Source organism: Mesocricetus auratus, unplaced genomic scaffold, assembly GCF_017639785.1.
Source record: "Mesocricetus auratus isolate SY011 unplaced genomic scaffold, BCM_Maur_2.0 Super-Scaffold_100004, whole genome shotgun sequence".
Taxonomy (NCBI): Eukaryota; Metazoa; Chordata; class Mammalia; order Rodentia; family Cricetidae; genus Mesocricetus; species Mesocricetus auratus.
In genome coordinates, this window is record NW_024429189.1 from 84870831 (window position 1) to 84898312 (window position 27482).

At 42.2% G+C, this 27482-nt stretch overlaps 1 protein-coding gene across 8 annotated transcripts in view; it reads right to left on the bottom strand.

Annotated features, from left to right (window-relative positions):
* Fsip1 (fibrous sheath interacting protein 1) overlaps positions 1-27482 on the bottom strand; it is a 122089-nt gene that overhangs the window by 86751 nt on the left and 7856 nt on the right. For 7 of the 8 annotated variants that reach the window (XM_040746024.1, XM_040746023.1, XM_021231000.2 and 4 more), the window contains exons 4-10: positions 27158-27312; positions 25713-25806; positions 16636-16737; positions 15453-15583; positions 13215-13325; positions 9772-9936; positions 503-637 (exon numbers count right to left, since the gene is read on the bottom strand). In XM_040746024.1, coding sequence (XP_040601958.1) covers positions 503-637; positions 9772-9936; positions 13215-13325; positions 15453-15583; positions 16636-16737; positions 25713-25806; positions 27158-27312 — 893 coding nt within the window. The remainder of the gene's footprint in view (positions 1-502; positions 638-9771; positions 9937-13214; positions 13326-15452; positions 15584-16635; positions 16738-25712; positions 25807-27157; positions 27313-27482) is intronic. The other variant, XM_040746022.1, reaches the window with a different exon arrangement.

Genomic DNA, 27482 nt, shown 5'->3' on the forward strand with positions numbered 1-27482 from the left:
CCTCCAAGCCCAGCCTGGGCTGCAGAGTGAATCTGTTTAAAACATGTTTAAAAAATCTGTCATCAATAATAATATAGCTATAAATAAAAAGCAAGAAAAATGTGTAGTAGGCCTAAAATTATTTATACTGTATTAAAATAAAAATGTACTTATTGTAAACAAAAGGTAGGACTATTTAAACATTAAAGTTAATACATAAGAATGGGAGTTTGTTTTTAAACTGAGTATTTTCCACAATAAAGGAATATGTGTGCTCCTGTGAGGCACGGACCACTAAAGGCATCATGATTCTGAGTTCAGATAGTATTTTACAGATTATAGTATGTAAATTACATAAATTACTGTACCATACTATCATCTTAAATCCTATGAATCATATTTGTCTGCTTTTATTCAGACTGGCAAGTTCTCAGGCCCAACTCAACCCATAAAAGCAATCTAACTGAATGGTTTTTAGTACAATGAATGGCCACAACTAGACTTGAAGTGAGAAAGACCGCACCTGCTCATTGATCTCTCTCAGCTTCCCATCGATGGCTCTCAGCCGAGACTGCTGGTCCCTTTGCTCTTTGATGTCCCGGAGTATCTTTTCCCCTGGAGCTGGTTCCGTATCTATTTCTTCACTGGGGTCAGGTTCCTAATTTAAACGTAAAAGAATTCACTCACAGGCTGGTTAAGGCACAGCTTCAGACCCTCCAGTGTGACTGAGACTTGAGGGTCAACTGTGTTGCTCCGTGTCTCTTCCCTTCAACCCGTGTTCAGAATCCTTTTCAGTTTTCCTACTTGAGGAATTAAAACACATGGAAACAAATGGAGAGATAAACCCCGTCTGGCATCATCTGAAAAGCACAAAGGTACAGCTGGGTAGGAGCCTGAGTCCTGCTCACAGTTTCTCTGGGCTTCAAATGTGTCACATACATTTCCTTGCATTTCTTTCTTTAATCTCTTTGATTGTTTATAAATACATTTGTACAACTAAATATGATCATATCCATTTCCCATTCACCCCTCCAGCTTCCCCTGGGTCTCCCCCAACATGCCCATCTCCCAATTTCATGTCCTCTCCTCTTTTAGGAAAATAGCCCACTCCATCTGTTTAGTGCTGCCCATATGGGCATAGCTGTGGGGCCGTCCCCACTGAAGCATGGGGCCACACCTCCAAAGAAAAATGGTTCTACCTCCCCCAGTGACTATTGATTGTAAATAACTCCTCGATTAGGAGCTGGGCCTCATGAGTTCTTCCACCATCTGTACCAGAACAGTGGCTGCTTGAGACTGTGCAGGTGACCACTGCTGTGGTTGTAAGCCTGCCCATCCATGACATTAGAGGCAGGTGTATAGGAACATGGAGGAATTGGACTTGACATTAGAGGCAGGTGTATAGGAACAGGGAGGAATTGGACTTGACATTAGAGGCAGGTGTATAGGAACAGGGAGGAATTGAACTTGACATTAGAGGCAGGTGTATAGGAACAGGGAGGAATTGAACTTGGCAACATCAGAAGCTTTGAATCTCGGTTCCACCTGGCTCCTGACTAAGACAACATTACCAAAATGAATCAACTGCTCTGAGCTCCAGTCTAACCATCTGATGAGACCTGGCCAAAAGTCATCGCCGCACATAAAAGGCACGCAGCAAATCTGGGTACCCAACAAACTGGATGTGTCCTTTAAATACAGGAATCACTCACTATACAAAGGAAGTGACTGTTTTGTGCTTACCAATCACATCTGACAGAAGCATAGTTGCACAGCATTTCTGGGTGACTCAAAGTGGGCACTTTTTGATGGTATGTCGATTCTGTATCTAAACCTGAATGTCCTCTCTTCTCTCCCACAGATACCCTTCTCCAGGCTGCCACACAGGAAACTGGCATGAGAGACATCTCTGATCATTTTCAAGGGACTAGGATCCCACTGTTTTTATTCTCTACCCATAGCTGGTCACCAACAGTACTGAGCATTCTAGTTTACGGTGTCTCTCTGATCAGAGCACCTCATTCTTTTTGCTGCCTGAATTCAGACCATTGACCAGCAATTTTCAAACTCCAGCCTGATTCAGCATCATCTGTGTGACCTGTGAATAAGTGTGAAGACCAGCCGCCATCGGGGAGACTCTGGCTCAAAGGCAAGGGCTAGCAAACTGGACACTTGAAATACAACTGTCTGCAGATTTGAGAGTTACTTACTTAGTTGCTGTTTAAGTCTACTAAAGGGCCCCAATGCAGCCAGCCATCCCATGTACTTCCTCCTCTGCAGAAAAGCAATGCAGCAAGGTGTGTACGGCCTGGGCCGTCTCGCCGGCCATCATCAGGTCTTAAATTCAAGCTTCAGCCGTGCTCTTAGCTACTAATTCCCCACCACCCAGGCATCCACCCTCCAAATCCCTTCAGAGACTGACTCCTTTGAATCTAGCTTGAGCATTTATCCACCTTAAAGTTCTCCAGCGTACCTAGAAAGGAAAGCCTAATCACTATATCCACCTTAAAGTTCTCCAGCGTACCTAGAAAGGAAAGCCTAATCACTATATCCACCTTAAAGTTCTCCAGCATACCTAGAAAGGAAAGCCTAATCACTATATCCACCTTAAAGTTCTCCAGCATACCTAGAAAGGAAAGCCTAATCACTATATCCACCTTAAAGTTCTCCAGCGTACCTAGAAAGGAAAGCCTAATCACTATATCCACCTTAAAGTTCTCCAGCGTACCTAGAAAGGAAAGCCTAATCACTATATCCACCTTACTGTTCGTATGGTCACTTGTTCCCTCCTTGCACATACCACACATCACTGCCTAAACAGTGGCATGACTGATCTTGCTATGACCTCATACAACTCTACAGCTGCACAAGTATTGACCAATAACTCTAATTTCAGTTCTCAGAACTGTGATCACAATGTTTGAGCATGCACATAATGAACGTCAGCAAAATGCACCTTAGATAAGATTCTCCTGCGTGTGTGTGAAAATGCTTGCCACCCAAGCCTAAGGACCCGAGTTCGGATCCCCAGAACCTGTGGAAAAGCTGAACGCAGTGATATAAGCATCTGAAACCCAAGCTGGTTGTGCTTTCTGTTTCTTGTCCCAACTTGATATACTGCCTGGGAAGGGGGTCAGCAGCCATCTTTGCACAGGAATAAATTGGAAAAAAGTTTAACAGTAATTAACTTGATGATTTGAAAGACAAAAAAACCTGATTCAATATTGGAAGTATCGATCAATGATAGAACACTGGCATGCATGAAGCCCTACATTCAGTGCATGTGTTGTGTGTGTGTGTGTGTGTGTGTGTGTATGTGTGTGTGTATATGTATGTGTATGTGTTTGTGTATGTGTGCATTCCAATGCTCTTAGTTTTTGTGGTTCTTGAATCTTCTACAGTAAATATACTTACTAATTTCATAAGCAGGAAGGTCGAATTTTTTATTTTTAAGTAATCATGGCATTCTACCAACCCTATTTCTGTTCTGCTCTGACAGAAAGTGTACTTTCCACATCCAAAGAGTGCAGGCCTGGAGGCTAGGTCTCTGGTCCGGGTCTGCTAGAACAACAAGGTGTACAGCCAGGATGCCGCATCCTCTGCCCAGGTCCTAACTTCTACTGCCTCTCTGCAATTCTCTGCACTTGGACTTGGAGGGTATGTGAGACCTTTCCTCGGTCCCTTAGTCGCACTCCTGACGGGCAGCATAACCATCTAGTTCAAGCACCTGAAGAATACCATGTAAAGAAACACAGGCCTGGTGCTCCTGACGGGCAGCATAACCATCTAGTCCAAGCGCCTGAAGAATACCATGTAAAGAAACACAGGCCGAGAAGAAACGATGGAGAAAGAGCCACTGGTGCTGTCGAGTGAGCTGCTGCAGACAGAGCCAGCGCCTGGTGCCGGGAGCTCTTTTCGGATGGCAAACACCAGCCAGAACTGTCTCCACGGCTTTAGAATTAATTAGCAGATTCTCCACTCAGCGGACTGTGTCCGTGGGTCTGGGTCAGTCAGGAGGGGTTCTATGGAGAACTCTGCAAAGGCTCTCCGTGATGTATTCAGAGCGTCTAATGGCACCACAAGGAGAGGATTAACCCTGAGGTAAATTGGTATTTGATATTCTTACTAACCGATTGCCAAGAGATTCTGAGCTTACCCTTTAAAAAATATCTGTGATGTTGGCTGAGCCAACAGAGGCATTTGAACTAAATAAACTCGTTTTTCATAAGTCAAATACAAAGGAAATTACTCGGATATGCAAAGAAGCCATGCGTTAAGGACACAGACCCGCGTGGGGTAAAGCCAGGCTGCCCTGCATGTCCAGGCTCACTCTCTGCTTGTCTACAAGCCACTCCTATTTCTTGTCTCTCATAGGTCAGCTGCCCAAACATAGTGGGGGAATCTTTCAAACAGACTGTTTTTATCATCTTGGGATGTTGCCATTGAAATGAAAGAACCCTTGCCAGAATTGGAGGCGTCGTGAGAAAACAAAATACAAAATTTGAAACAATCTACAAAAATGGGGAGTAAAAACGATTTCCCAGTTCTAAATGAGAATTCTGACAGCCTGACTCTGGAGGCAAGGAACACTGAGTTAAGTTCTTGTTTATTCTTCTGTGCTAACATGGATGCTCTGAAGACATGCCATCATGGTTTCTGCAGGGAGGTAAAGGCATGCCTTGCAACTAGCATAGACTGAGTGGTAACTGAATTCCTGCTCTGAAACCACACTCTAAATCTGGGGGGAAATTAACTTGGCAATATATATTTTTTCAGGATTACATGTCAGTTGCTCCTAAGCTTTAGCTAGTGTTGAGAAAGAAATAAACAAACCAAACTCATTTTCTTACTGTCAGCAGTTATGTGATTTTTGGCAAGAAAAGAGATGAATATAAATACAATGTTCTTCCTTCAAATAGTTAAGGGTTTGGGGTTTGAGTTTGTTTATTTGCTTTTATATCACCAACCTGTGTGTGTGTGATGGAAGTAATATTCTAAACACAGGACAATAAATCAAGTTAAGAAGAGCCATGCCGGGCAGCGGTGGCGCACACCTTTAATCCCAGCACTCGGGAGGCAGAGGCAGGCGGATCTCTGAGTCCGAGACCAGCCTGGCCTACAAGAGCTAGTTCCAGGACAGCCTCCAAAGTCACAGAGAAACCCTGTCTCGAAAAACAAAAAAACAAACAAACAAAAAAAAAAAGAAGAGCCATTAGATTCGATTAAGGTAGTTGGTTTGAAAACAAAGAAATACCTCTTGTCAGTAAGAGACATTTCTGAAGACTCGCCTTTGACCATAAAAAAAAAAAAGAAAACAAAAAACCTCTAACCATGAAGTGGAACTCTAGATTTAGTAAGACCGATTGCATGAGAGATGAATAAACTCTATGTCTTTACAGGAGCCAAGAAGAATAGCATTTATTATTGAATCCAGTTGCTGAGGATTTAAGAAACTGAATGTCACACAACTCCCATATCATAGATATTTCTGGAGAAAGCTGGAATCTAGTCTATGTACAAAGGAGAAAAACAAAATTATTTTTATGTCATCACTCAACTAGTTTTACAGGGCAATTTCCAATATGGAGAAAGAAATGCCTGGCTTGTTGGCAAGTCAAGAGATTGGTCAGCACAGGTATGCACGGTTAATGCACAAATCTCATGAATAAAAACTGCTTCCATTGGTTCTCTCTGACTCCCATAAGATGAGAATTAAAAGCACATGAGAAAACCACAACCACAAAATTGTGGTGCAGCCATGATAGAACATGCTTTGTTTTAAATGTGGCCACACACTTTGTTTTAACAGAGGAAAAAACAAATGCTACTTAATTTTTTTTTCCATATTTAGGACTGGAGAGATGGCTCAGTGGTTAACAGCACTAGCTGGTCTTCCAGAGGTCCTGAGTTCAATTCCCAGAAACCACATGGTGACTCACAACCATCTGTAGTGGGATCTGATGCCCTCTTCTGTTATAAAGGCATACATGCAGATAGAGCATCCATACATAAAATAAATAAATAAATCTTTTGAAACATTTTTCCATAGTTAAGAGCACCAGGCATGTGATATAAGGAGAGTCACAGCCAGCAAACTTCCAAGGGCAAAAGCCTTTCCCTTTTACACTGACCAGAGGCTTGGTAATCTCTGCAATCATTTCTAGAGCCCCTCCCATGTGTGCATGATACGTTTCCATGACTACTAACTTAACATCACAAAGTAGCTACAGGCAGCTATGTCAGGGAGCCTGTGCGTTTCAGCTTGTCCAGAAAAACATTTTCTTGACAGCATGATACAGGACGGTGAGCGGACAGCCAAGTGGAGAGCCAAAGAAAACAGCAGCTGCTACCCAGCTCAGTCCAGTCCACTAGCCCGACACCAAAGAGTCAGGCAAAGCGCTGCCATATTTTCTGATCTTTCAAAGAAACACTAGAAATTATCATTTTCATTTGAATTCACCTAAAAATGCTGACTACAAACATTTGCAAATACTTTGTGGGCCAAAGGAAACCCACAGCTACCAGCTGCAACCTTGCGCTATGAGGTGGCAGTCTTCTGTGGGTTTTTTGAGGTGGGTTTTGGGAGTCAAACTTGGGTCTTCATGCTTTTGAGGCAGACACTTGAATGATCTCTTATTTGTTATTTTTGTTACATGTGTATATGTACAGACATATATATTCCTAAATACAATCCGCTCAGTTTGAATAATGTTACTTAAGGCAAGGTTTTTTATACTCCAAGGCATGTGCCTGACTTATCATTAAGCCCCTATAGTTCCTAATATACAGTAATCCCTAGGTTAATGTTTGTTGCAATATTTTGAAAGTAGAAATTTAGAGACAGGAGAGATGGTTCCACAGTTAAAAGTGTTTGCTGCTCTTGCAAAGCACTCAGAGTGGCTCACAACTACCTGCAACTCCAGCTTCAAGGCTCTGGCAGCCTCTACTGGTCTCTCTGCTAGCACCTGCGTGAATACACACACACACACACACACACACACACACACACACACACACACCACACCACACACAGGACACAGGTACGCATGTACACACACACACACACACCATTCACAGAGGCACACATGTCCACACACACACAGGCACACATGTGCATGCTCACACACATATCCAAACAAGCCTTTAAGTAGGAATTTATATTCCACTTAAAAGACATTCTTCTAAAGGCTCATGAAGAAAAACTACTGATGAGCCTAACTGTCTGCATAAGAATGAAAATAAGATGAATTCAAATGCTAAGTGCTTGTGTTCAACAACAGATTGGAGCCCATTCACCAGCTACATAGATAAAATGCTTGCTCATTCTTTTCAGTGAACTTATTCACAAGACCTCACAATCCACAGATAATTACCATGAAATAATTTGCCAGGTTTGCATTTCTTTTTGAAGGTTCCATGTGCAGTGCTGGCTTTGGCTAGAAGTTCAAGAGCAAACTGAATACACGTCCAAATGACAGGCTGTTTTGCATGGAAGAAGCATCTCGGCAACTATCACGTCCCAGTCTGCTCCTGCATTTGATGGAAACCCCAGGAGCAGTTTTCCCTTTTCTTTATAAAAAGGTGGTGTTTCGCATAAAATTACATGATCTCAGCCCACACCAGTGCAATTGTATATTGGTTTCTCCTTTTCATTATGTTTCAAATAATTTATCTGAACCATAATGTGGGCTCTGGAAAAAAATGTGATTTAGGTGATGATAACAAAATCTAAGAATTCACAATATAGCTGACAGCTATGACAAGGACAGCTTCTGTCTCTAAGGACACTATTGAGGCTTTAGATCATAGCTATCCTAGAAACATATCAACAACAAAAAGTCAGATGAAGCATGAAAAGAATGGAGGGGACCTCCAGGCAATTTCATCACTCATCTTAACTAACTCTTACTGAGAAGCAGTACTGAGCAGTACAAACAAAACACACTCTGGTAACTTGTGTCCCAGAGTACATTCAATTACAATGAGTACTCCAGTTCTCTGTGAACTCTAGCACAATCCAGAAATTAGTGCTGGGAACAGTACCACCACTCTTCTGCCTCAAGGGGTCAGGAGTGACTCCCTCCTGGCCCTTTGAAACCTAGCCTAGGAAAGCTGAGACAGCTTCCAAGGTGTCACCAGTTATTAAACTGTTTCTTCAGGACATCTTTATATAGTTTCTTTAGCTAAGGTAACTGTGGTGATATATATTATTTCTGAATCCTTGCCTGGGGATTCAGAAAAGCAAAGTCATCCTCAAGCTAAAGAGATCTGGCAGTGGTGATACACACCTTTAATCCCAGCAGCCAGAAGCTAGGAGGTGGTGGTACACACCTGTAATCCTAAGACTCAGGATTAAGAGTGTAGATGGATCTCTGTGAGCCCAAGGTTGCCCAGATCTACACATGCTTGAATCAGTCTAAAAGAGAATTATAACTCACACCTTTAATCCCAGCACTAGAGGGGTAGAAAAGACAGGGACAAGCATCCAGGAGGAGGCATTTGTTCTCCAGCCACACTGAGGAGAGGCAGCAGTTTGAGACTCAGTGAAGAGCTCGTTCATGGATCAACCCTTTCAGCCCAAGCCAGATGTGAGAGCTAGTGGCCAGCTACTTTGCTTCCCTGATCTTCAGCTTGAACCCCAGTATCTGTCTCTGGGTCATTTATTTATTTGTGTTACAAGTAACCTTCAATAAGCAATTAGTATTTTCTAGAATGGACTTACTATAAGTTACTGATACTTAAAATTTTTGAGAGCAACCACACACACACACACACACACACACACACACACACACACACACACACAAAACCAGCCATAGAAAACTGTGTGAAAAATAATTTGGTAAGGCTTTTACAAAGTTGGAAGAGAAATAGCAAAATCTCTCTCTCTCTCTCTCTCTTCTCTCTCTCTCTCTCTCTCTCTCTCTCTCTCTCTCACACACACACACACACACACACACACACACACACACACACACACACACACACACACTTTCTCTTCATACCACCATCCGAGCCCAAACTAGACCATGGGAACTGGAATGTGGAGGAACAGGGAGGAAGCTCACTGTGTCAACACTGCTCTTCTCTGTCCTCTACACTTTGTAGAAGAATTTTGGAGGGAGCCATCCACACCTATTTCAAAGCGGGGAGACATCATCACAGTAGAGCTTGGGTTTTGCTATTAATGGAGTTGGAAGAGCATGACAAAGAAAGGGCCCCTGACTGGCTCTGCTAACATCCAGTACCGAAAGAACAGAGGAAAGACAGGCAGTAAGGGACTAATGGGTACTGTTAACCTCTCTTCCTTCTTTTTAACCATAACCAAGAACTATCTTCACTCATAAAGACATGATAATATTAAAATAAGTAACTTCTCAATTGCCCCTTCCCACAATATTCCCAACTGAAGAAAAACTGGTAGAAAGTAGAAATAGCCAAAAGAAAACACACATTGCTGGGGAAACTGAAATTTTTGCAGTTGAACTCATAGAAGAGCAATTGGGACGAAACCTCTTTAGTTGAGATTAAGAGTATGTGCAGTAGCTATGCATGCATTAACTTCAACAATCTGCATGCTCCTGAGTTAAACATATCTTATCATTCGGCCAGGCGTGGTGGTGCATGCCTTCAGATCCAGCACTTGGGAGGTAGAAACAGGAAGGTCTCTGTGAGTTCGAGGCCAGCCTGGTCTACAGAGCCAGATCCAGGACAGCCAGGACTATAGAGAGAGACCCTGTCTCAAGTCCCTCTCCCCCCTCCAATAACAACAACAACAGCAAAACCCCATACCTTATTGCTCTGACTCTCACGTCTTGGAGAGAGGCTGAAGACGGCTGGCGACACCACAGAGAGTTCCTGAAGTTTTGTGTCAATCTGAGCCAGCTGCTGAGACTCCATAGCTGCAAGGGTATAGCCTTCTCCTTCTCCGGGGACCAGCCAACCACACGGATCACCCTAAAAGGAACCAAGGTGACCAGGTCATTACCAACTACTTTGTTTCAAAACATACTTTTTAGACCTATAGCTCCACCTCCAGATCTGATGCCCTCTGCTGGCCTCTGTGGGCACACACACTTGACAACATACATGTATACACATAAATAAAGAAAAAACTTTAATAAATAAGATCCATTTACAGCATCTGTTCAAAAATGCCACACCAAATGTTCATGGCACATGACTATTTATCAGGCACAGGCAAGTCGATCTGAACGGCGACAAAGAGCTGCATCCAGGACTTGTTAGACTCGTGTCTGCAAAGGTGGAACAAGGTGTGAGGAAGGGTGGTGTTCAACTGTGGTTTCTGCACCCCAGAAAACTGACCTCAGGCTTATTACTGTCATGTTATTTACAGTAAAAAAAAATAGCTGTAAAAAGCCTAAACATCTAAAAACACAAGGAAAGTAGTATTACCCAATTAGTTACAAACAAGAAACTGGTTGATTAATTTCCCAAATAAAATTGATATAAATACTGAATGATCTAAGTGATATTTACCAAAACTAAAATTATAGGATTAATGGCTAAATAAAAATTAATTTAAAACTCTTCCCTGAGTGAAATTATTTTTAATGTAACTAGAGTTAAAGGAACCTATACAGAAACATTAATGTCCAGGCACCATACAATTGCAGCAAAAAAATTCATATATTAAATGGAAGGTTGTAAAAGACCCAGAGACTGATACTGGATTCGAGCTTCAAGCTGAAGATCAGAAAATCAAAGTAGCCAAGCCAGTAGGTCTTACCTCCACCAAGATGAAATGGTAATCCTGTCCCCAGGAATCCTCAGAGGCAAAAGCTCTCAGATCCTGTCTCCTCCTCTTTACATTCCTTTCTCTGCCCAGCCATATCACACCTGTCTCCACCTCCCTAGTGCTGGGATTAAAGGCTTTGTGATCCCAGGTGCTGAGATCAACTTTGTGTGAGCTGTTTATTTTAAGACTGGTTCAATTTAGTGTAGTCAGTGTGGCCTTGAATTAACAGAGATCTGTCTACCTCTTAATCCTGAGTCCTGGGATTAAAGGTATGTACCACCACTGCCTAGCTTCTATAGCTAACTAGTATGACTGCTTTGCTATTTTGATCTCCAGTGGCTTTAACAAATCATAAGCAACATATCATCACAGAAGGCAACACTGTCTGGTTCTGCCTGTCCATCACCACCTAGTCACTGTCAGTCTGTGTGGGAAGCTTAAACTTTCTGGCTTGCAGGTGCCTCACCTCCCTGAGATAGAAACCAGAGGTGATCTTCCTAGCCTCCTTCCCAGTCAGGGATCAAGCAGGTAACTTAGTAACCACCAGCCAGGTTAATCCTCTCACTAGTATTAGACATAAATAAACTGGGTCCCACTACAAAACCTGCTTTGCTACGAGGGCATCAGTCGACAGTAGAGGCATTAGTCTGCAGGCTCCATACTCATGTACAGGGACGTGTACACACAGCACTTGTACGCCCATATTTACTGCATACACACATATACATGACGGGGGATATCCTTCTGTACATATGTTTCTCTTATTGATTGATGAATAAAACACTGTTTGACCAATAGAGGTAGGAAGATAGGTGGGACTAGGAGACAGGGAGATTTCTGGGAAAGGTAGACAGAGAAAGACCTCCAGGAGATGCATGTAGAAACCAGGAAGATAGGACATGTCAGGCATTCTCTGGTAAGAGAAGGCCATGTAGAAATACATAGATTAGTAGTTATGGGTTAATAATTAATCCAAATAAGAAGCCCTAGAAATTGGCCAACAGTTTAATATTAATATATGTCTTTGTGTGCTTATTTGGGGCTGAAAGGGTGGCGGGACCTGGTAGGACAAGAAGCTCCAACTACATATACACACAACTAAAAACGAGATTTCCTAAAATCCAAGAAATATACTCTTTCAAGGGTTAAAAACTTTAACATTCTAAACCTAAACTTCAGATGATTTCAACATATCCAAGAGGAAAGTAAAGGGGGGAAAAGGTTAGCCTGGTCAAGATCTGAGGTTTAGGATTGTCTTAGTTGGGGTTTCTATTGCTGTGACAAAACACCATAACCAAAGATCAGGTTGGGGAGGAAAGGGTTTATTCATCTTACATTCCCACATCACTGTTCATCACTGAAGGAAGTCAGGACAGGAACTCAATCAGGGCAGGATCCTGGAGGCAGGAACTGATGCAGAGGCATGGAAGGGGGCTTCTTACTGGCTTGCTTCCCCTGGCTTGCTCAGCCTTCTTATACCACCTAGGACCATCAGCCCAGAGATGGCACCACCCACAATGGGCTGGGTCCTCCCACACTGATCACTAATTGAGAAAATACCTTACAGCTGGTCTCATGGAGACATCTCTTCAGCTGAGGCTCCTGCTGCTTTAATGACTCTAGCTTGTGTCAAGTTGACACACAAAACCAGCCAGTACAAGGAACTACTTCTGAAGTTGGGGGATAATAACAATGCCAGGTCAGAAATAGGACTGGATTCCCAAATAATGTGAGGGGGGAAAGGTAGCAAATAAAACATCAAATACATAATTTGAAGTCAGGAAACCTAAATATTATCAGTGGTCATTCCAAATAACAAAAAAATTGTTAAAAATAATAAAAATAGTATGTAAAACATGTGAGGGATAAAACATAAATACTAACTAAGCCAATAAGCCAAAGTAACATTAATCCCAAAGCTTCACTGTGAAAGCATTACAGGAATAGTTGAGAGAGGTACCATATACTCACTGACACAACAGGAAGTGCCTTGCCCAGCTTCACGGTTAATCCAATAACTAAAAATAAAGCCTAGGAGTCTAATTCTGCTACCTAAATTTCGCTAATAAACTAAGACAATTACCATGATTAGCAAAACTGAAGTAACCTCGCCTCCATTCCTGCTCCCAGCACCCACAGGGCCCTCAGAGGTTGTAATCTGTGAGGCTCCAAGGTTTGCTTTGGATTCTGAGTTGAAGAAGGGCTATTATGTTTGTCCACCCACAATTTTTTCCAAGGAATTGACTGTTGACATTTGAAACACGTTCCCCATTTAAAAATCTGATTTTCTAGCTTATCTCGAAAATTTGTTGGATCCTGGCAGCCAGGAAAGCATGTTTCTCTAAGGAAATAACTTTGAACATTAGGATATTAAATGCAGAGAATGTCTTCCAACTGGAAAATTGCGAATTTGTACTAAGAGACCAACGGCATACTAAAGATTAAGGAAGGTGAAGTCATTTACAAGTTAGCATACCTCAGAGCTGGACAGTCCTGCATCTGTATCATCCAGACCTTTCAGGAGTTCATCCAGCCTTTTCTTCTCTCTGTCAATCATAACCACCGGGCTTCTGGAACTCTTGGCCAACTAGAGGGTGTATTAGTAAGAAATGTAAACATGCAGTGCAAAGTGTAATCCAGTAAAAAAGAGAGAGAGAGAGAGAAGTCCACAAAATAGATATACTAAGTTTTAAAATTTGAAAGGTTAGGCATTTTGATTTGCTAGGTAATCTTATTTTATGTTATAAATGGCATTCTCCAAGCAAATATTTCCAGTATATGCAAGTCCTCTTTTCTCTCTGTCTTTGTCTCTGTCTCTGTCTCTCTGTTTCTGTCTCTCTCTCTCTCCCTCTCCCTCCCTCCCTCCCTCCCTCCCTCCCTCCCTCCCTCTCTCTCTCTCTCTCTCTCTCTCTCTCTCTCTCTCTCTCTCTCTCTCTGTGTGTTCATCGTGCATTCATTTGTTGGCTACAGCACCTATGCAGAGGTCAGAAGACAACTTGAAGGGACCATTCTCTCCTTTCACTGTATGGGTCCAGGAATAAAACTCAGGCTTGGGGCACGTACCCCTTACCCACTCACCGGCTCCAGGCAAGCCTTCTTATTAATGACTTCAAAAGTCATCTTCATATAAAAACAAATGTTTAAGCTGCTTTCAAGCTTCTTTCTCCAGATATGTAGCTACGGATGATAGGCATATAGGTGTATTGATGTAGAGGACATGGATTCGCAGATGCAGAAGCAGAAAAACATTTGCCGAGACACCAAGAAGGACAACTGGATACTTTCTGGTACCACACAGCCACTTAGTGAAACTGCTTTTAAATTTCTAGAATGTTGGGGCTAGGCATACAAATCAGTTGGTTGGACTGCCTCATGTGCATGAAGCCTTGGTTCAATCTCTGGCACCTCATAAATCTGGGCACCATGGCACACATTTGTAATCCCAGCACTTGGGATGCTGAAGCAGAGGGGTCAGAAGTTCAAGGCCATCCTCACCTACCCATCAAGTGTGAGGCCAGCACCTACATGAGACCTTATCTCAAAAGTTAATTGATTTCTAGAATATCGTATATGGCATTTAAATAAAGACTCCATTGCCAATGTTAAAAGGAGAGAAGGAGAGTCTAAGCTGGAGTTATTGTGTGTCAGCAAGAACTCAGAAACAGAGGACTCCACTATTCCTGGAAAACGAAACAGTGCATCAAGACAGAGACAAGAGCAGATGAAATTGGAGACAGTTGCCCGAAGTCACACAAACATGGGGCACAGAAGACAGAGTGGCAGAGGCTGGCCTCCCAGTGGCAGACTGACTCAGGGACCAAGCTGTCTGGAATGGCATGCCAGTTGTGAGAAAAGCTTCAGGCCTGAGCTGAGGAAACACAGCTCTCCCATCTTGCTGATGCTCTACCGTCACCAGTGTGGCCGTCCAGTGACTAGCTAAGATGTTACTGTGAGCCTCTGTCCACCCCAGACATTTCTTTAGATTAATTAAATAAAGGAGTCCCTGTGCCCTTAACTAATCTGCGTCTACCTTAAAGACAAACTAAATCAGGTTGCCTGGACTGTGGTGCACCAAGGATGAACCCCTGAATCGAGGATGGTGTCCAAGTGCTGGGGAATCAGAGGGGGCCAAGAGTGGGGATCAGAGGGGGCCAAGAGGGAGGATCAGAGGGGGCAGGAGGGAGGATCAGAGGGGACAAGAGGGAGGATCAGAGGGGACAAGAGGGAGGATCAGAGGGGACAAGAGGGAGGTTAGGGAGTGTAGACTACTAGTTGATCTCTCTGAGCCGGCCTTTGCTGCTCTGCCAGGAATGTTTGAAGGCTCCCGGTTCTAAATGCTGTAGCTACATTATCAAGCCTTGTAACAAAATGAGTCAATAAATAAACACTCGCCTGCACACTTTATTGACCTTCAGTTAAAATCTGGAGGGAAGCACTGCTCAAAGCTCTTTTCCATTTCAGGAACTAGACTATTTCTGAGTGATAATAAAGTCTAGTTGCAGTAGCAGTTTTGAGAGATACGGAATAGATAGGCAGGGCAAGATGGGGGACGTGATGTAATAAGACTGCAAAGCCTGCATAGGCATGTGCGCCCATGTATGCACACATGCACACACGCCACCCTCACACACACACAGACGAGCAAAGTGAACACTGTGACCCTCTCCGCCACTGGCTTACTCCCACGTCATCTCTTGAATCGTGAGATACCCACCTCAATGTTTCGCTTAATAAAATCCTGGCTGGGTTTACTCCTAAGCTCGATCCTTTCTGTGTTTGAAAAAGGTTTCTCTTCTGTTTTGATCAACAGTTCATTTTTTTCAACGTCACATGTAAAATCTAGTTCTGAAAAAGTTCAAAATGATCTCATAATTACAATAAAATTTAAAGACACACATAGAAGAAATAATTTTTGAATTCATAACCCAGAAACTTAATATGGACTTTTTCTTTGTCTTAAATTTATTTTCTCCCTGTCCTCCTTAGCCAGATTTCTATCAGTGGTAGCCTACTTTTTAAGATATTTTTAATTAAAATACAATTATATAATTTCCCTCTCTCTCTTTTCTACCTCCAACCCATACCATCACCACCACCAGGTACCTGCCTTGCTCACTGTCTCAAATCACGGCCTCTTTTCCTTTCATTGATGAGACATATATATAATAAACATATATAAACAAACACTTAAATGCAACCTGAATAAAGCTACTTGTATGATATGATTTCAGGGTTGACCACTTGGAATTGGATAACCAATTGGGAGGCTCTTTCCTAAAGAAAACTATTTCTCCCTCTCTCACAAACAATCAAAATGCAGAGAACAAATGGCAGAGTGTCCAGCCCCAAATGATACATCTACAAGACAATTCCTGCACCTAAGGCTCAGAAAATGCCATGGAAGGGAAATCCCTTTTGTATTTGAAAAAGGTTTCTTTTCTTTTTTGGTCAATGGCCCATCTTTTCCACACCACAGGTAAAATCCAATACTGAAAAATTCAAAATGACCACATAATTACAACTGTGAAAAAAGACTAGGAGCCAGAGGAGCCGGAAGTCTGCAACCTACTTTTTAAAAACTATCCTAAAAATTTTCAAACAGCCAGTAATAGAAGGAATAATGGTGTTTCAATGAGTAACTTTACCGTGGGTCAACTCTCGAAAGGTTGTAATCCACACATGTTCACAGTGCTCTGACTGAATCTAGTACCCTCATGTCTTAGTTGGGTTCTCTGCCACTGGGCTACAACCCCCGCCCTTATGCTGCACCAAACTCTGGCTACTTCTTATCTGTCCATTATTCTAAATGATACCAGGTCCCCTTCATCCATGGGTATTTCCATATACAGCCAGCATCCTCTTGTGGCAATCTATATAATCACACAAATTAAACATACCCTTCTTGATATTCTGCATGCAATTCTCATAGTTTTCTGGAGGAATCTGAGTATGAAACACTGAGAAAAACACGTCTTCAAACTCACAGCATAAAGGCTCTACTGATACAAAAAGAGAAAAAAAGTGCTGTTCAATCTTCACAAAATGAAATACTGTAGGGAGGAGGGGTGGGAGAGGGAACCAGGATTGACATGTGAAGCATTCATGTTTCTAATTTAAATAAAAACATATATTGAGGAAAATACAAAAAAAAAATGAAATAATGTCCACAGTTGCATACAGAGGATTGAATAGTCCCTACTACTCCTCAGTCCTCTCCACACAAGTGAACTGGTTTTCAAGTCAGCGTCACTGTTGAAATGGCAGTCATTATCACATGGCCATGGAGCCTAACCGCAGAACCCGACAGCCAGAAAGCACTTCCCAACACAAGACAGCCAGACAGTGCTTCTTAGATACACAGAGCCCACTAGAGCACCACCATGCTCTACCGATGACCTAGGGAGATCCCAGCACTTGTGATACAGACAATATGCACACTCAGTAACAGAATTACATTTTTCCTCTTTCTTTTAGGCCTCCAAGTTGAAGATTTTAAAAGTATAGCCAGTCATTATCAGAATGCCTTTGAGCTAAGCATGGTGGCAAATACTTGCAATTCCAGCAATAAGGAGAGGATGCAGGAAGCCCAGGAGTACAGGGTCATCATGTGAGATACAGCAAGTTCAAAGCCAGTCTGGGTTACATAAGACTCTGCCTCAAAAAAAAAAAAAAAAAAAAAAAAAACTAGACAAGGCCTGCAAGATGGTGCCATGGCCAAGGCACTTGTGCAAGCTTTATGACCTGAGTTCCATCCCAAGTAATGGCAGAGGGACAGAATCAACTCCACAAAGTCCTCTGTCCTCCACACATGCACTTCCACCTACACCTACACACGCGCGCGCGCGCGCGCACACACACACACACACACACACACACACACTTTTAATTTAAAAGAGAGAGAGAGAATACATTTGGGAGACCAGTGGAAGTCAGTGTTCTTCTCTTGGGCTAAGCACCATGAAGAAAATAGGACATTGCAATGTTCAAAATTTTTTATGTTTCTCGTATTAGCTAATTTAGTTATTATGTATCTTTGTCCTGGCTCTAGTTTTATATTAACTTGACACGAGATAGAGCCATTTGAGAAGAGGGACTCTCCGTTGAGAAGATGCTGCCCTAAGGCTTGCTTATGGACAAGTATGTGGGAAGAGCCAGTCCTTTGTGAGTGGTACCATCCCTATGCATGTGGTCCTCGTCTCCATAAGAAAGCAGCCTGAGAAAGTCACAAGGAGCAAATCAGTAGCAGCATCCTCCATGGCCTCTGCATCAGTTCCTGCCTCCAGGTTCCACTCCTGCTCGAGGTCCTGCCCTGACTTCCCTTGGTGATGGACTGTATCTAGAAGAGTAATTGAAATAAATCCTTTCCTCCCCAAGTTGCTTTTGGTCATGGTGTTCTCCTACAGAAATCTTTTTTTTTTGTTTTTTTTTGTTTGTTTGTTTGTTTGTTTCTATTCAAGATGGGGTTTCTCTGTGTAACAGCTCTGGCTGTTCTGGAACTTGCTTTGTAGGCCAGGCTGGCCTCAAACTCATAGAAATATGCCTGCCTGCCTCTGCCACACCCCTCCACATCCAAGTCCTGGATTAAAGGAATAAACCACCACTGCCCAGCCCTAAGACAATCTTGTTTGTTTGTTTGTTTGGGGTTTTTTGAGACAGGGTTTCTCTGTGTAGCTTTGGAGCCTGTCCTGGAAGTAGCTCTTGTAGGCCAGGTTGGTCTCGAACTCACAGAGATCTGCCTACCTCTGCCTTCCAAGGACTGGGATCAAAGGTGTGTGCTACCAGCACCTGGCAACCCTAAGACAATCTTAAAAATCAATTTTCTCTTTGATTTAACTTGATATATTGAATCTGCCAGTTTGTGTCACAGAAATCTTTTGTTTTGAAAAGCATGCTAAGGCAGGTATGGTGGTGCATATATATCTTAAATCCCACCACTTAGGGGGCAGAGGCAGATGAATCTCTGTGAGTTAGAGGACAGCCTACACAGTGAGCTCCAGGCTAACGAGGGCTACATGGTGATATTCAAAATAAAACAAAACAAGGCTCATGCACCATTCACAAAGCTAAAATTGATAAATTGTCCTTCATTAAAATTAAACATTTGGGGATTGGAAAGACAGCTCAGGTAGTAGAGTGCCCACTGCACAAACATAGCACCTCAGTGCAATCTCTGGAACCCATGCAAATAAAGTCAGGTGTGGTGTACATATTTGTAATCCCAGCATTGGGGAGACAGAGACAGATACAGGAGACTCATCAACCAGTGATGATGATGATGATGATGATGATGATGATGATGATGTTGACAGCTCCTTGGGAACAAATGATGGTTAGCTTTAACTGTCAACCTAAAAAAACATAGAATCCTGGGAAGAGAGTCTCAGTAGGGATTGTCTACATGGGATTGGCCTGTAAGCATGTCTGGGCGAGGCTGCCTTAAGTTAACTGATGTAAGAAGATTCAGCCCACTGTGGGCAGCACTATTCCCTAGGCGGGGGGGGTCCCGGAATGTATAGGAGTGAATACATCGAGCTGAGCACAAGTAAGCAAGAGGGTTCATGCATACATTTCTCCCTTTACTGTGGACATGATGTGACCAGCTGTCTCAAGCTTCTGGCACTGTAACTTCTCACAGTGATGAACTGTAACAGGGAGTTGTGTGAACTACAGGGGTTCTTTCTCCCTCGATTGCTTTTTGTCAGGGTATTTTATCATAGCTACAAAAATGCAACTAGAACAGACAGTAATCAATAGAATGAAATAGTATTCATAATGATCCAAAAGAAGGCTAGCTCCCATGTTAGCAAAAGTCGGAAATGCATACTTCTAAGTGAAAGAGTACAATCTGGAAAGGTTTACTCTGAAAATTCCAATTACACAACCTTATTAAAAGGCAAAACTATACATAAAGTAAAACAGTGGCAGTTAGAAGATTGGGGAAGGAAGGAGAGTTGAATGAAGACTCACACAATGGGCTCTTTTAAGGCAGTAAGACTAGTCTATATAATACCATAATTGTGAATGTGTGGCACTATACCTTTAAAAAAAGCATTTACCACCAGAACATAAAGGGCAAAAAATTCGATGTTTGTAGATCTTCTGAAAAAAAAATCACTTAAGAGATTGAGGAATCCCAAATACGGACTGCAGAAATGTGGCAAGACAATCCAAACCTATGACAAATATACACAATCTCCTTAAGTAGAAACAAACATATGAAAAGGTGCCTGCTTAGCTCCAAACCTCTAACTCTGAAGAATGGAACCTAAAAGACTAAAAGTAACAGAAACTAAATGTGAGAAGTATATTCCAGGTGATCGAAGTGTTTTCTATGGGTTATCGATCCTGTTTGTGTACCATGCCGCTGAGCAATGAAGTAAGGAGATGGCCCAGGGTGGGAAGGGGGTTCTCACTGTCAGACTAGAAGATAAGCCACAGGGTTGAGTGCAATGGTCCACGTGGGATGATGGAGTGCAAGAAGACACACGAGTGTGTGTGAACCTAGTAGTAACTCCTACAGAGATGGCCACATACAGGTATACTTGGAGACACGTGCACCACAGTTAGTATACTCACACACATTTCTTCTCCTAGTGGAAATTGCACCTGGCAATTTCCTGTCTAACACCACTCTTCAGTGATAGGAATCTCCTGGGGGACATGGCTGAGTCCAAGACTCGAGTGGGAAATATAGAAGGGTCAGAAGTAAAAAAGAGAAGATAATGCCTGGCAAGAGAAATAAAACAAATCCCACAGTGACAGAAATGGTGCAAAGGGATGCTGGTACCAACTAAGAGACCATCTAATGGCCAAAATGGGAAAGTAGAATCAATCCACTTAAGTGGTGCTGAAATCCAACTCAAATCCACTAACATCAGTCCAATACTGACACAAATGAGTGAGTAAAGAGAAAACAGACCAATTTCCCCCAAAGAATAACTCGGAATAATGTAGGCTCATATTCTGCTCTCACTGAGGCAAAGCATGGCCCATCACTCCTCACACAGAGACTATACACAGCCACTCCCTCATAAAAGCCTCAGTTGGAAGATAGGGAGATGGCATGATTTTACCATGGAAAACTCAGACAAAAACTTCCTCAGCCAGGAGAGCACTGTTAACATCAACAGATGGTATATAATGAAAATGGCACTTTAATTCTGTCATCTCCCTCCCAAGAGTGTGCAGTTCCGTCTGGTCATGGTAAAATCATGAGATAATCCCAGCTGGTGGATAGGCTACAAAATGCCCGACGGTGTGCCTCAAAACTGCCAAGAACATCTCAACAAGGAGCCACGAGAAGTAGCACAACCAAGAGAAGACTAAGGAAGCATAAGGGCTGATATAATGTGATGCCCTGTGTGGGGTCCTGGGACAGGAAAAGAACAGTAGGGAAACTTAATGAGATGTGAATAAAGTTGACTTCTGCTTAATAAAATCATACCAATCTAGTTCGCTTGAGACACACCACACTCATGAACGGTGGCCCTGATGGAGTGGTGTAAACAGAAAAAAAACCTGTACTACACTTGTAACTTTTCTGTGAATTTGCAATCATGCTAAAATTAAAAAACTTACTTTTTTCTTAATTTCCTTTTTTTTCACATAGGGAAAACCAGGAACAAAATTAGACATAGTTAGGAAGACATGCAATGTGGAGAATTACTATTAATATTACTGATGTGAAAAGCTGCATTAGTGGGGGTTTTCTTATTGTATATGTGCAGACGTTAATTCTAGAGTGAGGGAGTCCTGCCCAAACTGACTCCAGAAGAACCAGCAAACAGGAGGAGAGTGTACATGAGAGACGCCCAGAAGAGTCAGAGAACCGCCTCCAAGAGACAGTCTGAGCCAGATGGTGTTTCCAGTGAAATCGTTCTGATTTTTAGGGTACAGATAATCCCTGTGCTACGTAAATTGTTTCAAAGCATAGAAATAAATGGGTGGCCATGCCGCTCAATTGCTGAAGTTAACAAGCTAACAAAGCACACACCCCTACTACTCCCAATCCCACATCCATGCACGCAATACAAATGTTCACACACGCACACACACACACACACACACACAAAACCCAATCCTGCTGCATTTGCTTGCTTCTTTATTTGTGTGCACAGATGTGCATATATGTGTGGGCATGCTCATGGCATAGCGCGCATGTGGAGGTCAGAGGACAACTTGAGGGAGTTGGTTCTCTCCTTCAACCATGTAGGCTCTGGGGATGGAAAACTCAGTCTATCAGACTTGGCAGCCAGCACTTAACCCACTAAGCCATCTCTATGCCTCTAATCTTGTTTTATAGAAACAAAACTTCTGAACAAATCCAGCCATTCAAATCGGTACTAATTAAAAGAATAATCTTCCATAAAGCAAGGAGGGCTGACCTAGGAATAAAAGGTAGATTCATTATTTAAATCTACTGATTTAAAAATGTTAATTTTATCAAGAAAGAAATCTGTAACTCAAATAGCTACTGAAATGGGTTGAATAAATCTCCAACACTAAGTCTATGGTTAGTGTTGGGAATGGGAACAATTATTGAAGAAGACACAAAAATTAACATTTTTTCTCATTGATATGTTCAAGATTAACAAGATCCAAGGCATACAACTAAAGATAATCAGAATCAATAACATGATCTAATAGATTATAAAATAATTACATAACAGAGTATAAATTATAATATAGTTAATCATAAATTTATAAAAAAGCCTGTCTTTTCTCCATATCACTTAGAACTTGTGAAAATATGTTGAAGTAGTCACCAATTGAAGTAGTAATGGCAAAGAGCTATATAAAACCAATTGATAGCTAATAAATATGTGAGACCTGCCAAATTCCTGGTATATGAGACACCATATTCTTGCTAATAGTGTCTAGTAATCACAGAAACGCTAAAAATAACCTAATCTATTGAATACTTATTTTCCGTGTTAAGGGATGCAAGCTGCCAATTTGTAAGGACGTGTAAGTATTCTACAGTAGAATTCGTGGAATTCATAAGAAACTTAAAAGGCACAGCCAAAAGTGTACAGGGAACTAAGATATTCCAGGAAGTATTGTGAGTGATTTTAGAAGCAGCCTCGGGCTCCAGGAGCACCTTCCGGAATGCCTTCAAATGACAGAAACCCTGGCCATCAACTGTGTCATGAGGAAACCTAGTCAAAACCACCTGGCCACACTCCTCCAAAATGGTTGAAATTCTAAGGGCCGAACTGCTTGTGTTCTTAACACACCAACGTCTGAGAGCAGCTGCTGAAGAGGCAGAACACAGTCTCCTCTGAGGCGCTGTTATTCGGGGAAGACCTCAGCAATCATGAGGAACTACCTGTAGGTCCCGTGCTAAGAGCTTTGCTCCTTTAAGAACGGGGTGTGATTAGATGCTGCCACCCAGTGGATGATGTGCAAAGCCTTGGCACTTTCCTGGTCACAGAGTCCCTGTCTTCCTAATGACACAGAAACACTGTGGGTAGATATGTGTGCCAGCTAGCTTTTATGCCAACTTGACACAAGCTAGGGAGAATGAAATCCTAACTGAGAATGCTTTTCCCTTTCCCAATGGCCCTTTTCTAGTTCCGTGATCTCTACACACACTAGCTCCCACATAAACATACACACATACATATAAATTAGAATCTAGGATCAGAATAGGAGCAAGGGCATGCACTCTTTGTCTTTCTGGGACTGGGCCATCTTCCTGAAAATCGGTTCTTTTCCTGAAAACCTCATTTTTACTGTCCAATAAAACTCCATTGTGTGCATGTACTTCATTATCCATTCACTTTTTGATGGACAGCTAGGCTGATTCCATTTTCTCACTATTGTGAACAGAGCTGCAGAAAGCCTAAGTGTGCATATATTTCTATGTAGGATACGGAGTCTTTTGGGTGGATGCTCAGGAGCGCTGTCGCTGGGCTGTAGGACAGTTTTGGCTGTAGTTTTTGAGGTACTCCACTCTGGCCAACAGTGGGGACGAATTCCTCTTTGCCCACATCCTCAACAGCAAGTCTCATTTGTTTCCTTGATGATAGTCATTCTGACTTGTGTGAGATAAAATACCTAAGTGATTTTCATGTATATTTCTTTGATGATTAAGGATCTGAACACCTTTAAAAATATTTACTGGTCATTTGTAATTCTCCTTTTGAAAACTATCTGTTCTGTTAAAAATGTGTCTCCTATTTTGCAGGCTATCTGCTCAATTTGTCATTAGTTTCTTTGGTGGTGCTGGAGGTTTTGAATTTATGTGTGTATACATTTGCTCATTGCACTTGTGTATGTATGTGTACGTGTGTGGTGTGTTGAGGTCAGAGGGTAACTCGTAGGAGTCAGTTCTCTACTCCTACCATATGGGTTCTGGAGATTGAACTCAGGTGTGCAGGCTTGGATGTAAGCGCCTTTCCACACTGAGTCATCTCGTTGGCCCATCAAGTGTTTTTAGTCCCTCAAAATCCCTTTTTCAATTCTTGGAGCTATTTCCTGTACTGCTGGGATTCCATTCAGAACATTCCTTTCTATACCTATACCCTAAAGTGTTGTCCCTAGCGGTTTCAGTGTTTTGAGATTTACGTTAAGATCTTTGACCTGCCTTGAATTGATTTTTGTGGGGGTGAGAGATATGGATGTAATCTCATTCTTCTGCAGATGGCTATCACGTTTTGCCAAGACATATTGTTTAACAGGCTGTCCTTTTTCCAGTGTATGTCTTGTCACTTTCATTAGAACCAGTAGAGACTTGGAAAAGTCCACTGACAAAGATGTCCTTCAGTACAGAAGAGGCAATGCAGATGAGCACCCAGACTCTGAGGAGAGAAGTTTGATGCACTGTAAACCCTGATTGCTCTACCCAATATAAATTAATAATAAAATTTATGTTTGCAAATACATTCATAATAAAATCTATGTTTATAAATGCATTAAATATACAATACTGATACTAATTATATACTTTAGAATTTATGTTTTACATCATATGATGGAATTTCCTTTTTGTTTATTTATTCTTCTCTCATATATTGTCTTTAGTATCAGGTGACATTTGCATTTTCTTTTTACTTCAATAATGAGTGCGCCTAACGCTTTAAGCAGAACCATTAAAGTGCCATAAACTTAAATATTACTCCATCACAGAAAAGACAAGATGCACGGTGGGAGAAACAAATATTCACAACTGGAAACAATAGAAGAAATTATTTACTGAAAAAACAAAAACCTAATCACTCAAGGTTCTGCACTTTCAGTGCTGGGCCCAGAAAGGAACAAGTATGAAGAGATGCTCTCCCTCAAACCACACCCCCACCAGAACTCTCTCCAGTCCCTAAATCAGGCATTTGGGTTTCTGAAATGTTAAACATTCCCTTTGTAACAGACAAAAGGAACTCAGGCCCACTTAGAACATTGCTACACACACACAAAGCTGGAATGCCACCTATATGATGTGTGGAAGGGGGTTCTGAAACTATCCTACCAAATAGGAAGGAGGAGGAGGGATGGAGGGAGGAGGGAGGGAGGGAGGGAGGGAGGGAGGGAGGGAGAGAGAGAGAGGGAGGGAGGGAAACAAAAGCGAAGAAAGAAAGAAGCAAAGTTGGCTGGCCTCTAAAGGTAGAGCTGTGAGAAAGCAAGAAATAGGCAAATCAGCAATTGATTTTTACAGAGGGGCTGCCCAGAACTGAGTGACCCCTAGTAGACCTCAGCAGAGGACTGAGATCATAAAGCGGCATCTAGAGGGTGTGAGAGGGACAGCAAGTGAACACAAAGCCACCCAGGGCCTGCTTCAGGGTTTCCTCTGCTCTCTCCCTTTCTCCCCTGTAGACAGATACACCCCCTAAAACACTAAAACAGATCTCCCCTCAGACACTTCCCTCCAGTCCTACCCACTGGGATCAATCCCCTCTGCAATGGGCCAGCTCACAGAGAAAAGGGGCGGCACCCACCAACCCTGGAATAACAGCACCAGCAGCCTCCCTCTGCTTACCAGCTGTTTCTGCAGATTTCGAAGTCAAACACAAAAACTTTTTTGTGTTTTCCAACTCCTCGTCATTTTCCAAGTCTTCAGCATTTTTTGCAGACTGATGGAAGAAGAGTTTAAATATGAAAAATATGAAAAGCAAATATTCCTGCCAGTTCTTATTCCAACCCAGTTTTCAAGTGTGTATGTACACACAGGAAGGTTCAGTTGTTTGCATTCCTTTACCTAGGAAATCTATTAAAATTTCCTGTTTCTCCAAAATTCCATCAGTAGGTCTTCCCAGAATAAAACTTACATACATAGTGCTTAAAGTATCTTTGTGTGTGTGTGTGTGTGTGTGTGTGTAAGAGAGAGAGAGAATACATGTACATATATATTGAGTTACACACATATATGTATATATTGAGTTATCCACAGGTACCCCGTTAAATTGAAATTGGAGAACAGTCTCATGGGTTTTTTTGGGTTTTGGTGGGTTTTTTTTTTTGGTCTCGTGTTTTATTATGCTTCTATTTGTAATTCTTATTCCAATACAAATTAAAGTTTGTTTTGTGTTTCAGCAGAAATCAAACATTAACTTTTTCTGCTAAATTGTATAAAATCATCTCTTGTTTAAATTTGGCAGCAGTTTTCCGTTCACCCAGACAGTCTTCCTAGGATGCTCATACAACCGTTATCCCTACTCACTTCATTCTTAATTCCTACTACTGCCTAGGACATTTCCTCTGAAGTCAGCCAGTGACTAGGGAGGGTGCCGCAGCATCAGCTGTGGGTTCCTACAGGGTCCCTCACTCACAGTTGCTCTCCTTTGAGGGGCAGATTACAACATGAGTCAGTGGCCCTAAGAGACTGTGCCAACATTTGTCCAACTTCAACCTCTTGATGCTGTGCAGAACAGGAGGCCAGCGGAGGCTCCAGAAATGTGGCGACACAGAGGCAAATGGAGCCCGGCCCGGGCTGAAACCATTTTGTAACTTCTCAGAAGAGTCTGAGCAGCACACAAAGCAGTGAGCGCCACAAGTTATTTGTCCCAAAGGCAACAACACCAACCAATGAGTTAGCGTCTTGTGTGTGCTTGTCTATTTCTCTCCAAACTATGAGCTCAAGGGAGAAAAGGCAGGCATACATCTTTGATAAAAATCAACCATCACATCCCTGCCGAGTCAGAGATGGAGGGGGTCCAGTCTGACACTAGCAAGAGAGGGTTGCTGGGCTTGCCCACAGGATATGAGCATGCCAGAACAAGGCCAGAAGGCTGGAATGTCATGGACCAATTATCCTCTCCAGTTCTAGAAAATAGTCATCCCAACACACACACCACACACACACACACACACACACACACACACACACACACACACACGCTGCCACCGCTTTGCAGAACCACAATACCACTCCCTCAGGACACACTTTTCTTATTTTTAGAAGAAACTGACTCTTACAGATCTTACCTTGAGTTCTTCCCACAGCTTAATTCGCATTTCTACACCTTGCTTTTTAACTTTCTTTTCTCTACACTGTCGTTTGGCCAGTATCTTATCCAGTCTGTGCATCTTATGAATAGCATTTTGAAGCTGAGCATCCAGCCCTTCTAATTTGAGATCACCTGCATTGTGTTAAAGGTAGAGATGGATTGGAAGTTTGATAAAACAGCAAGGTTTTGTTTTGATTTTATTTTTTGTTCTTTCATTCAGCCAATACTTATGGCCAATAGTGACGCCTAATACAATCAGTGTCAAGTACTAACTTCCTGGACAAAACGATTTCTTGAGTGTC